A 13,976-nucleotide genomic window follows, 5' to 3' on the forward strand; every position below is an offset into this window, starting at 1 on the left:
CATGATTTTTACATTGGCCTGTGAATCACGGATTTTACAAACTGTCCATGAATTTACTGATTATTGGCAACCCTGGTCTCCTTTCCTCCATCTTACAAGACCAGTCACATGATGGAATAGACAATGGGAATCTAAAACATAACTCCGGAAATCTCCTTTCCTCCATCTTACAGGACAAATCACATGCAGCGGGCAGAAAATGGGATTCCAGAAACATAATTCAGATGTCTCTTTTCCTCCAGCCACACGAAACATGCTATTAGAAAAATAATGGAAGCAGTAATAGCAGCAACACCAGATCTTGGCTGACCCTGACAGTTTCAGGAAATTCTTTACAGTCAAAACTCTTACCCTCCCGTCCATTGAATTATAGGGGGAAAACATTGGTTTGCCCCCTGATGGATGCAGATCGTCCTGTGCTGGTGGGTCCCAGGACGTCTCCCCTGTCACTGGATTATGGAAGTAAAATTGTCCACTAGATTCATCAAAAAGTTTCTCCCAGTTACAGTCTTCCTCAGCTGGGCTCAGGGATGCAGGGGAGATGAGCTGTTCCTCAGCTTGGTCAAAGGGACAATCCCAGGTAGTTTCCCTAGTCACACTGTTATAGTAGAAAAGCTGACCGCTGCCTTGGTCTGTGTGCGTCTCCCAGTCATCTAAATTGCTGGAGGAACTGAGCTTTTGAGAAGATGATCTTGGCTTTTCCTTGTCTTTCCGAAATTCTTCCAAGTTGACATAGAAGGATTCCTCCTCTTCATTCACCACCTAAACGCAAACAGAAAAATCAATGAATGAACAAACAGCTACATACAAAGAATGATTACTTCATCATCAGTCAAAGCATTAAAATGTCCTTGTAGAAAATGATTGTGTAGTGGAACCTGCTGGCCTCCCACATCAGGGAGTGGAACTGCATGTAGAATGTTGAAAAACCCGTCACCCTCCATGAACTGAATGTTCTGCCTTATCACGGAGGTAAGACCTATCTCTTGCTTATCATTTGTGTTCTGTTTTCTCAGGTAAAATATCTTGGGCGAGGTACTAGAGTCCCATGATTCCTCCATTGGGACACCAAGTATTAAAGATCCCATTATTTCGGTACTTGGCCACCACATACCAGAGATTCCAATATACCTGGCACAAGGACACAAAATAAGAGAAATCCTATGATATCTATAATGTGCCTCCAGAGACCAGAGACCCCAATATTTCTGTGCTGAGCCACCAGATACCAGAAATTGCATCTTAACCATACATGGCCACCAGATACTAGAAATTCCAATATATCTATAATGGTCCACCCGATACCAGAGATCTCATTATTTATGTAACGCCCCTTTATTTCTGTGTTGGACCTCAAAAGACCCAATTATTGTCTTGCTGACCCTCCTCCAGATTCCCAAGACTTCTTTAATGGACCTCCAAATAAAAGAGACCTCATTATTTTTGTACTGAGCCTCCAGATACCCCATTATTTCTGTGTTGGACCTCAAATGACCCCAATATTGTTTGCTCTGCCTCCTCCAGATACCCAAGACTCCATTATTCCTTTGTTGGGCCTACAGATTGCAGAGACCACATTATTTCTGCACTGGACCACCAAATACCAGAGATACCATTATTCGTGTACTAGACTGGCAAATACCAAACACTCTATTATTCCTCTGCTGTGCCTTCAGATTCCAGACACCCCAATATTTCTGTGCTGAGACAGCAGATACCAGAAATTCCATCTTAACCGTACATGGCCACCAGATACTAGAAATCCTAATATATTTATAATGGTCCTCTCGATACCAGAGCTCTCATTATTTATGTAATACCCCATTTATTTCTGTGTTGGACCTCAAAAGACCCAATTATTGACCTGCTGGCCCTCCTCCAGATACCCAAGACTCCGTTATTCTTGTGTTGGACCTCTAGATTGCAGTACGTGGCCACCAGATACCAGAGATTCCAATATACAGTACTTGGCGTATGGCCACAAAATACAAGAAATCCTATGATATCTATAATGGGTCCCCAGATACCAGACATCCCAATATTTCTGTCTGGAGCCACCAGATACCCAAGATTCCATTGAATCTATACATGGCCACCAGATAATAGAAATTATATTACATCTATAATGGACCTCCGAATATCAGAGACCTCATTATTTCTGTACTGACCCTCCAGATACCCAATATTTCTGTGTTTGACCTCAAATGACCCCAATATTGTTTGCTGGGCCTTCTCCAGATATCCGAGACTCCATTATTCCTGTGTTAGACCACCAGATTGCAGAGACCACATTATTTTTGCACTGGACCACCCAATACCAGAGATGCCATTATTCCTCTACTAGAGTGGCAAATATCAAACACCCCATTATTCCTCCACTGGGCCTTTAGATTCCAAACACCCCATTACTTCTGTGCCGGGCCTCTAGTAACGCTAGCACCCCATTATTCCTGTATTGGGCCTCCAGATACCAGAGATCCCATTATTTCTGTTCTGGGCCTCCAATTACCATATGGCCCAATATTCCTGTGCTGGGTCACCAGAGACCTCATTGTTCCTGTGTTGGGCCTCTGGGTACTCGAACCCCATCACACCGCAGCTGAGACTCTAGGGTCTCCATCCAGCACTAACATATTTAAATGGCGTATTTTTCATACAGATAATTCAGCGGATCTTTACAGTTTCTTGACAGCCCTCCTGCTATCTTACACAACAGGAAAAGTTGGTGCAACCCATAAAAATGTATCTATATTTCATTGCCTAAGGTATAGGACTGCTGAATTGGTTGGCTTACAGCTGCCATCACCCACAGATACTGTACTTCCTCCATGTATTAGCACTATTCATAATACCTGCACTGGAACTTTCCCTCCCTATATAAGTAGATATAAATGGGTTTTCTGGCACATAGGTGGAGCTCTAGAGGTGGGAGGCTCCCGACCCCACCAAATGTTTGTGCTAATTACTTCCGATGTCCTACAGGGCCTGTACTGTGACATGTGTATGGCCAGAGGTCTGGTGATCTCCCTATTGGATCAGCCAATGTGCCCCCTATGCAGACTGCTGACAAGAGAAAACACAGAAACTAGACAGTTTGAAAGCTGCAGGGCAGAACCATCACAGCTAAATTCAGAAGCCACAAACATCTTCCTGTCAATGCAAACAGGATATCTAATAGCAGAACCACCACAAAGCCCCAAACACAGAGCCCGTGCTGGCAGCGTGAACTGACAGATCTCTATTAGCTACATAAGGGAAAGTCATATTGTATAATGCAGCACATTACACTGCAGATCATTACTCTGCTATATAGTGCACCACAGCATGGTACTCCTTCATACACTGCACCACAGCATGGTACTCCTCCATACACTGCACCACAGCATGGTACTCCTCTATACACTGCACCACAGTGTGGTACTCCTCCATACACTGCACCACAGCGTGGTACTCCTCCATACACTGCACCACAGCGTGGTACTTCTCCATACACTGCACCACAGCGTGATACTCCTCCATACACTGCACCACAGCATGGTACACCTCCATACACTGCACCACAGCATGGTATTCCTCCATACACTGCACAACAGCATGGTACTCCTCCATACACTGCACCACAGCATGGTACTCCTTCATACACTGCACCACAGCATGGTATTCCTCCATACACCGCACCACAGCATGGTACTCCTCCATACACCGCACCACAGCATGGTACTCCTCCATACACCGCACCACAGCATGGTACTCCTCCATACACCGCACCACAGCATGGTACTCCTCCATACACTGCACCACAGCATAAGAAAGGGTTTTTGGGGACTTTGAGTGAGGCACAAGACACGTGGTAGGAGAAATTGTAAAATTGTTTAATTGGCAAATAAACAAAGCGTTGAACATGAAAATTTTTATAGATATACACAAGACAATGGCATACAAAAAAAGAAGAATTCATGTATGTACATGCACTGCACCTCAGCATGTTACTTCTCCATGCACTGCACCACGGCATGGTACTCTTCCATGCACTGCACCACGGCATGGTACTCTTCCATGCACTGCACCACAGCATGGTACCCTTCCATGCACTGCACCACGGCATGGTACTCCTCCATACACTGCACCACAGCATGGTACTCCTCCATACACTGCACCACAGCATGGTACTCCTCCATACACCGCACCACGGCATGGTACTCCTCCATACACCGCACCACAGCATGGTACTCCTCCATACACTGCACCACAGCATGGTACTCCTCCATACACCGCACCACAGCATGGTACTCCTCCATACACCGCACCACAGCATGGTACTCCTCCATACACTGCACCACAGCATGGTACACCTCTATACACTGCACCACAGCATAAGGGTTTTTTGGGGACTTTGAGTGAGGCACAAGACACGTGGTAGGAGAAATTGTAAAATTGTTTAACTGGCAAATAAACAAAGCGTTGAACATGAAAATTTTTATAGATATACACAAGACAATGGCATACAAAAAAAGAAGAATTCATGTATGTACATGCACTGCACCACGGCACGGTACTCTTCCGTGCACTGCACCACGGCACGGTACTCTTCCGTGCACTGCACCACGGCACAGTACTCCTTCATGCACTGCACCACGGCACGGTACTCCTTCGTGCACTGCACCACGGCATGGTACTCCTTCGTGCACTGCACCACGGCATGGTACTCCTTCGTGCACTGCACCACGGCATGGTACTCCTTCGTGCACTGCACCACGGCATGGTACTCCTTCGTGCACTGCACCACGGCATGGTACTCCTTCGTGCACTGCACCACGGCATGGTACTCCTTCGTGCACTGCACCACGGCATGGTACTCCTTCGTGCACTGCACCACGGCATGGTACTCCTTCGCGCATTGCACCACGGCAAGGTACTCTTCCATGCACTGCACCACGGCATGGTACTCTCCCATGCACTGCACCACGGCATGGTACTCTTCCATGCACTGCACCACGGCATGGTACTCTTCCATGCACTGCACCACGGCATGGTACTCTTCCATGCACTGCACCACGGCATGGTACTCTTCCATGCACTGCACCACGGCATGGTACTCCTCCATGCACTGCATTGAAGCACATTACTCTTCCATACACTACAGATCATTACTCCCCTTTATAGTGCACCACAGCGTGTTACTCCTCCATACACTGCATTGAAGCACTTTACTCCTCCATACTCCTTCGTGCACTGCACCACGGCATGGTACTTCTTCATGCACTGCACCACAGCATGGCACTCCTTCGTGCACTGCACCACGGCATGGTACTCCTTCGTGCACTGCACCACGGCATGGTACTCCTTTGCATATTGCACCACGGCAAGGTACTCTTCCATGCACTGCACCACGGCATGGTACTCTTCCATGCACTGCACCACGGCACTGTACTCTTCCATGCACTGCACCACGGCACGGTACTCTTCCATGCACTGCACCACGGCACGGTACTCTTCCATGCACTGCACCACGGCACGGTACTCTTCCATGCACTGCACCACGGCATGGTACTCTTCCATGCACTGCACCACGGCATGGTACTCTTCCATGCACTGCACCACGGCATGGTACTCCTTCATGCACTGCACCACGGCATGGTACTCCTTCATGCACTGCACCACGGCATAGTACTCCTTCGTGCACTGCACCACGCCAAGTTACTCCTTCATGCACTGCACCACGCCAAGTTACTCCTTCATGCACTGCACCACGCCATGGTACTCTTCCATGCACTGCACCACGCCATGGTACTCTTCCATGCACTGCACCACGGCATGGTACTCTTCCATGCACTGCACCACGGCATGGTACTCCTTCATGCACTGCACCACGGCATGGTACTCCTTCATGCACTGCACCACGGCATGGTACTCCTTCGTGCACTGCACCACGCCAAGTTACTCCTTCATGCACTGCACCACGCCAAGTTACTCCTTCATGCACTGCACCACGCCATGGTACTCTTCCATGCACTGCACCACGCCATGGTACTCTTCCATGCACTGCACCACGCCATGGTACTCTTCCATGCACTGCACCACGCCATGGTACTCTTCCATGCACTGCACCACGCCATGGTACTCTTCCATGCACTGCACCACGCCATGGTACTCCTTCGTGCACTGCACCACGGCATGGTACTCTTTCGTGCACTGCACCACGGCAAGGTACTCCTTCGTGCACTGCACCACGGCATGGTACTCCTTCGTGCACTGCACCACGGCATGGCACTCCTTCGCGCATTGCACCACGGCATGGTACTCTCCCATGCACTGCACCACGGCATGGTACTCTTCTATGCACTGCACCACGGCATGGTACTCTTCCATGCACTGCACCACGGCATGGTACTCTTCCATGCACTGCACCACGGCATGGTACTCTTCCATGCACTGCACCACGGCATGGTACTCTTCCATGCACTGCACCACGGCATGGTACTCTTCCATGCACTGCACCATGGCATGGTACTCCTCCATTCACTGCATTGAAGCACATTACTCTTCCATACACTACAGGTCATTACTCCCCTTTTTAGTGCACTACAGCGTGTTACTCCTCCATACACTGCATTGAAGCACATTACTCCTCCATACACTGCACTGCAGATCATTACTCCCCTATACAGTAAACCACAGCATGTTACTCCTCCACACACTCCATTACAGCACATCACTCCTCCATTCACTGCAGATCATTAAGCCTCTGTACACTGCATCACAGTATAGTACTCATCTATACCCTGCTTAGCAGCACAGCGCATTTCCATACACTGCAGCCCATTACTCCTACATACACAGCATTACAACAGAACCCACCGCCATACACTGCACTGCATCTCATTACTCCTCCATACATTGTACTGAAGGTCATTAGTCCTCCATAGACTGCAGCTCATTACTCCTTTATACACTGCATTGCAGCAGATTATACCTCCATAGACTGCAGTTCATTACTCCTCTATACACTGCAGCTTTTTACTCCCCTCAACCCTTTACATTATACCTCCATAACCTGCACTGCAGCACATTGCTCCTTACACAACTCTACGGGAATGTAATTGAGAACTTGTGAAATTAAGAACTTCTCAATAAGGTTTCCTGTACCAACCGCACATTTACAACACAATGCACCCCCACACGCTCAAAAACACCGTGCAATACATTGTCAGGTACCACAGGAGAAAGGACCTGAAAGAATCCGGGAGAAGGTTTCTAATCCTCACAATCACATCATCAAGTAATCAATCCACACACAGTGCAAACATAACGTACAATCTCATCACTAAACTGACACACACTATAAGGGTAAAAATCATTAAACAAAGGCTGGGGACACAATCACATCAAAATACAATCATAGACTGGAGATACAGTATCTCACAAAAGTAAGTACACCCCTCACATTTTTGTAAATATTTTCTTCTATCTTTTCATGTGACAACACTGAAGAAATGACACTTTAGTACAATGTAAAGTAGTGAGTGTACAGCTTGTATAACAGTGTAAATTTGTTGTCCCTTCAAAATAACTCAACACACAGCCATTAATGTCTAAACCGCTGGCAACAAATGTGAGTACACCCCTAAGTGAAAATGTCCAAATTGGGCCCAATTAGCCATTTTCCCTCCCCAGAGTCATGTGACTCGTTAGTGTTACAAGGTCTCAGGTGTGAATGGGGAGCAGGTGTGTTAAATTTGGTGTTATCGCTCTCACTCTCTCATACTGGTCACTGGAAGTTCAACATGGCACCTCATGACAAAGGACTCTCTGAGGATCTGAAAAAAAAGTTGTTGCTCTACATAAAAATGGCCTAGGCTATAAGGCTCTATTCACACTAATGCGTTTTTTGATGCATATTTCAGAAATGCATGGAAATTTTTTTTTAAATGGGTTTCTATGGAACATGTTCACATCAATGCATTTTTGTGCCTCTGCGTTTTTGGAAAGGGTCGGGGACTTTTTCATGCAAAATGCAGCGTTTTTACAGCGTTTTGCGTTTTTTTTTCCTTTTTTTTTTACACTGTATACAGTATAAAAAAACACTGTATAAAAAAAAAAAAAGCTGTAAAAAGGCTGCAAAAACGCATGTTTAAAAACGTGGCAAGCACCGCAAAAAACACTGCAGAAACGCTCAAAAGCAACATGCATAGATGTAAATCGAGCCTAAGAAGATTGCCAAGACCCTGAAACTGAGCTGCAGCACAGTGGCCAAGACCATACAGAGGTTTAAAAGGACAGGTTCCACTCAGAACAGGCCTCACCATGGTCCACCAAAGAGGTTGAGTGCACGTGCTCAGCGTCATATCCAGAGGTTGTCTTTGGGTAATAGAGATATGAGTGCTGTCAGCATTGCTGCAGAGGTTGAAGGAGTGGGGGGTCAGCCTGTCAGTGCTCAGACCATACGCTGCACACTGCATCAAATTGGTCTGCATGGCTGTCATCCCAGAAGGAAGCCTCTTCTAAAGATGATGCACAAGAAAGCCCACAAACAGTTTGCTGAAGACAAGCAGACTAAGGACATGGATTACTGGAACCATGTCCTGTGGTCTGATGAGACCAAGATAAACTTATTTGGTTCGGATGGTGACAAGCGTGTGTGGCGGAAACCAGGTGAGGAGTACAAAGACAAGTGTGTCTTGCCTACAGTCAAGCATGGTGGTGGGAGTGTCATGGTCTGGGGCTGCATGAGTGCTGCCAGCACTGGGGATCTACAGTTCATTGAGGGAACCATAAATGCCAACATGTACTGTGACATACTGGAGCAGAGCATGATCCCCTCCCTTCAGAGACTGGGCCGCAGGGCAGTATTCCAACATAAGGACCCCAAACACACCTCCAAGACAACCACTGCCTTGTTAAAGAAGCTGAGAGTAAAGGTGATGGACTGGCCAAGCATGTTTCCAGACCTAAACCCTATTGATCATCTGTGGGGCATCCTCAAACGGAAGGTGGAGGAGCACAAGGTCTCTAACATCCACCAGCTCTGTGATGTCCTCATGGAGGAGTAGAAGAGGACTCCAGTGGCAACCTGTGAAGCTCTGGAGAACTCCATGCCCAGAAGGGTTAAGGCAGTTCTGGAAAATAATGGTGGCCACACAAAATATTGACACTTAGGGGTGTACTCACTTTTGTTGCCAGCAGTTTAGACATTATTGGCTGTGTGTTGAGTTATTTTGAGGGGACAGCAAATTTACACTGTTATACAAGCTGTACACTCACTACTTTACATTGTAGCAAAGTGTCATTTCTTTAGTGTTGTCACATGAAAAGATAGAATAAAATATTTACAAAAAATGCAAGGGGTGTACTCACTTGCTGTCCTCTCAAAATAACTCAACACACAGCCATTAATGTGATATACTGTGTATATACGATTCTGCTCTTCTGGGTGGGGCGGCACCGCACATACTGTGATTAGTCAGCAGGTGCCGGCAAATGAATGACCACTGGAACCCACTAATTGGTGAGGAAGAACTATGTAACTATGTAAACAATGAAGAGCTCTTTCCTGTCAGCGAGGATGTTCTGGATTTTGTTGCCCTGAAAAGCAGGGGATAAAAACCAGCACATCCCTTAGTGAAAGCACCTCACAGTATACACAAACACTGGTTAGGTATGTGCATATTTTTAGCACTGATCAATGTATTGATATCACTGGTTCCCACAAAGTGTCAGACTGCCCGCCACACTATCACAGTCCCGCTATAAAAGCCGCTGATCGCCGCCAATACTAGTATTGAAAAAATAAAAAATTTAAAATTCCAGCATATATACCATAGTTTGTAGACGCTATAACTTTTGTGCAAACCAATCAATATACGCTTATTGGGATTCTTTTTACCAAAATATGTAGGAGAATACATATTAGCCTAATTTATGAAGAAATTTGATTTTTTACATTTATTTTATTGGATTTGTTTTATAGCAGAAAGTAAAATATATATATATTTTTTTTTTTAAATTGTCAGTCTTTGTTTTAGCACAAAAAAATCAAAAACCCAGTGGCGATCAAATACCACCAAAAGAAAAAACGGTATTTGTACAGCGTTGCATGACCGCGCAGTTGTCAGTTAAATGAACACAGTGCCGTATAGAAAAAAATTTCCTGGTCATAAAGGGGGGGGGGGGGGGTGAAATTTTCGGGAGATCAAGTGGATATACAAAATGTAGATTGGGTATACCGTTACATCATCATACAATCATAGAATATAGACCAGAATGGGGGATACAATCCATCACCATACAATCGTGGAACATGGACCAGGGACACAATCATATCACCAAACAATCCTTAGATTATACAACATGAAGACCGGGGATACTGTCACAACATCAAACAATCACAGAATATAGACCAGGGAAACATTCCATCATAGAACATAGGCAATCAGATCAGAATACAAACATAACATCACATGATTATAAAGTTTAATCACAGAACATAAACCAGAGATACAATCCCATTATCATACTGAGGATACAACCACACATGAGCAATGTGATCTGGAAACAGCAGAAAAGCCCCCCCCCCCATAATGATACCATACAATTTTTGTAAATATACAGCAAACATGCGCAAAATAGAAAGAAATATATAATAAGATAGGCTGCCTGTGCCCAGGATATCGGTATCGAGTCACATTGTCGGACAGCAGATACAGATCTGCAGTCAGATCATGACATAAGGCAGATCTCAGTCACTAGCAGCCAGCGGCAAAATGGAGCGAAGCCTGATGGGTGGATCCATCAGAACACGAATTTATATCTTTGTCTATGTAAAGGGGGGGGGGGTAATCCTTGTTCCATCCATGGATGGTGAATAAAGTTTTTGTACATTTTTAAATCTGCGGTATAGATCGTTATTTTAACCCCACCGAGGCACACTCAAAGTCCCACTCTACCCTATTTTAAGTCTGAATTTTATATCCTTGTCATTTCATTTTTGGAGGGGTTTCACACGCTGCCAACATTCTTCTTGAAATGTTTATGGAACAAATATGCAAATAACAAACATACCTCCCATATTTATGGGGTGCGCTACATACAGAGTGCAGAGTTCAGGAGTGCGTTCCATACAGAGTGCAGAGTTCAGGATTATGCTACATACAGAGTGCAGAGTTTAGGATTACACTACATGCAGAGTTCAGGAGTGCGTTCCATACAGGGTGCAGAGTTCAGGATTACGCTACATACAGAGTGCAGAGTTCAGAAGTGCATTACATACAGAATGCAGAGTTCAGGATTACGTTCCATACAGAGTGCAGAGTTCAGGAGTGCGTTCCATACAAAGTGTAGAGTTCAGGGTTACGCTACGTACAGAGTGCAGAGTTCAAGAGTGCGTTAATCCGTACATCAACATGTACAAATATATAAGGGGTCCATATAGTGAATTTTTTCCCCTGCAGTAGCAAATTGGATCATGCTTTGCTGGGGTTTTTTGCCTTCCTCTGGATCAACTGTGGGTATAGGTTTGTGGGGTTTTTTTTGGTTGAACTGGATGGACGTGTCTTTATTCAACCTAACTATGTTATGTACAGAGTGCAGAGTTCAGGATTACGCTACGTACAGAGTTCAGGAGTGCGTTACGTACAGAGTTCAGGATTAGGCTACGCACAGAGTGCAGTGTTTAGGAGTGCGTTACGCACAGAGTGCAGAGTTCAGGAATGCGTTACGTACAGATTTCAGGATTAGGCTACGTACAGAGTGCAGAGTTTAGGAGTGCGTTACGTACAGAGTGCAGAGTTCAGGATTAGGCTACGTACAGAGTGCAGAGTTCAGGAGTGCATTAGATACAGAGTGCAGAGTTCAAGATTATGTTACATACAGAGTGTAGTTGTCAGAAGTGCGTTATGTGCAGAGTTCAGGAGTGTGTTACGTACAGGGTGCAGAGTTCAAGATTATGTTACATACAGAGTGTAGTTGTCAGGCGTGCGTTACGTACAGGGTGCAGAGTTCAGGGATGCGCTATGTACAGAGTGCAGGGTTAAGGGGTGCGCTATGTACAGCGCACAACCAAAAAACACCAGAATATCTATCCCCTACCTGTTGTTTCTACCTTTTCTGTGCACACTTTTCTTTTCTGTTGGACAAGCCACTAGTAGAAATATTATAGAAATGTAAACATGAAAAACCTGGATTCAAAATTAGTAATGCAGGGCCCTCTGATTCCTGCTGTATTAAAGTGTATTGTATTTGTACTGTCTACCCTCAAATTGTAAAGCGCTGCGTAAACTGTTGGCGCTATATAAATCCTGAATAATAATAATAATAATAATAAACTGCCCAATTTTGACCATTCTTTTTTTCTGACACCTTTACATTTGTCATTTGCACACTTTTTGAACCCTCACTTGACCACATATGTATCCCTCACCTCACCATATCCCTCAACTAATCACACACCTACCTCTCCGTATCCGACTACACTCTCTTTCCATTGTATGGCTTCTCTAGCTTTCAGTCACCTACTGTACATTCTACCATAACATGCCAATAACTTATAATGAGTTAACTTATAACTTATAATAACTTATTATGAGACTATGTAACCCAACATCAATCATGTTGAAACAATTGCTAGCAAAAAAAAAAAAAAACACAATAAATGCACAAAATGAGAACTACCACAGCAGAAAAATGAATAGCTACATTTCCTAGCAGTCTGACACCATACTTTGCCTTGGGGGTCACTTTTTTGCACCTCCAGTCAGTATAAAGGGGTCGGTATCAGTAAATAGAGGCAGTGACCCCCTCCTTAAGCAAGTATAGAGGGGCTGGTATCAAAAGAAGGGAGGCAGTGACCCCTCAGTTCCCCTTCCAGCCTCTATAGATGGGCTGGTAACAAGAGATGGGGGGGTACTGACCTCATGTTCCTCTTTCGGCCAGTGTAGAGGGGCCAGCAGCAGAAGATTTGGGGGCAATGATGCCTCAGTCCCCCTTCTAGCCTGTATAGAGGGGTTTTATCAGGGGATGGGGGCATCGACCCCTCAGCCAGTGTAGAGGGGCTGGTATCAGAAGACTAGCAGAATTGACCCCTTAGTACCCCACTCAACCTATATAGAGAAGCCAGGTTCAAAATATGGGGGGCATTGACCCCCTCAGTTCCCCTTCCAGTCTGTATAGAGGACCAGTACCAGAAGATGGGAGGCAGTAACCCTTCAGTTCCCCTTTTAGCCAGTGTAGAGAACCCAGAATCAGATAATAGGGGGCAGTGACCCCTCAGTTCCCCTTGCAATCAGTATAGAGGGACTGGTATCAAGATGCAAATTCAGAGATAATAGGAGACTGCCCAAGCGACAAAGAAGTAAACCCACCCCTGGGCGACACAAGGTGTTTTCTGCACCCCTTGGTTAATTTCCTGAGTGTCACCTGCAGCAAAGAGTGTTGAGGTTGCAGGTAAAGGACACTGTGCCAATGCCAGGAATGTCTTGGGAACTCTTTTCTGTACTTCCAGCCAGTACAGGGAGCCCGTATTGGGAAATAGGAAGCAACGACCCCTAAGTTCCCCTTTCAGCCAATGTAGAGGGGCCAGTATCACAACATGGAGGGAAATTAACCCCTTCATTCCTTTTTCTGCCTGTGTTGAGGTCTGGTATCAGACAGAGCTAGCATCACAAGTCACTCTGGCCAGCAGTTCTCCTTTAAGACAATATAAAAAGGGCCTGTTATCAAAAGATGGTGGGTGGGCGGTATTCCCCTTCCAGTCTGTATAGAGGGGCCGGTATTGAGACACACATTCAGAGATAATAGGAATCTGCCACACTCTCTGCACCCCTCTTTCCCCCCCCACACCACAGGGTGTTGCAGGAAGAGGACACAATGGCTTCCAGTCTCCACCCTCTGACCTGTATCTGCGGGGTGTTGGGAAGGCTGAGCACTCTCCTCCTCATCCTCCGGGAGGCTCGGGCAAAGAAGTCCACCATGCTGGCACTTCA

The 13,976-nt window shown here is 45.7% G+C and overlaps 1 protein-coding gene across 5 annotated transcripts in view; it reads right to left on the reverse strand.

Annotated features, from left to right (window-relative positions):
- LOC141113572 (uncharacterized) overlaps positions 1 to 13,976 on the reverse strand; it is a 119,055-nt gene that overhangs the window by 50,267 nt on the left and 54,812 nt on the right. For all 5 annotated transcript variants that reach the window (XM_073606760.1, XM_073606758.1, XM_073606757.1 and 2 more), the window contains one exon: positions 352 to 762. In XM_073606760.1, coding sequence (XP_073462861.1) covers positions 352 to 762 — 411 coding nt within the window. The remainder of the gene's footprint in view (positions 1 to 351; positions 763 to 13,976) is intronic.

Source organism: Aquarana catesbeiana, linkage group LG12 (genome assembly GCF_042186555.1).
Source record: "Aquarana catesbeiana isolate 2022-GZ linkage group LG12, ASM4218655v1, whole genome shotgun sequence".
NCBI lineage: Eukaryota > Metazoa > Chordata > Amphibia > Anura > Ranidae > Aquarana > Aquarana catesbeiana.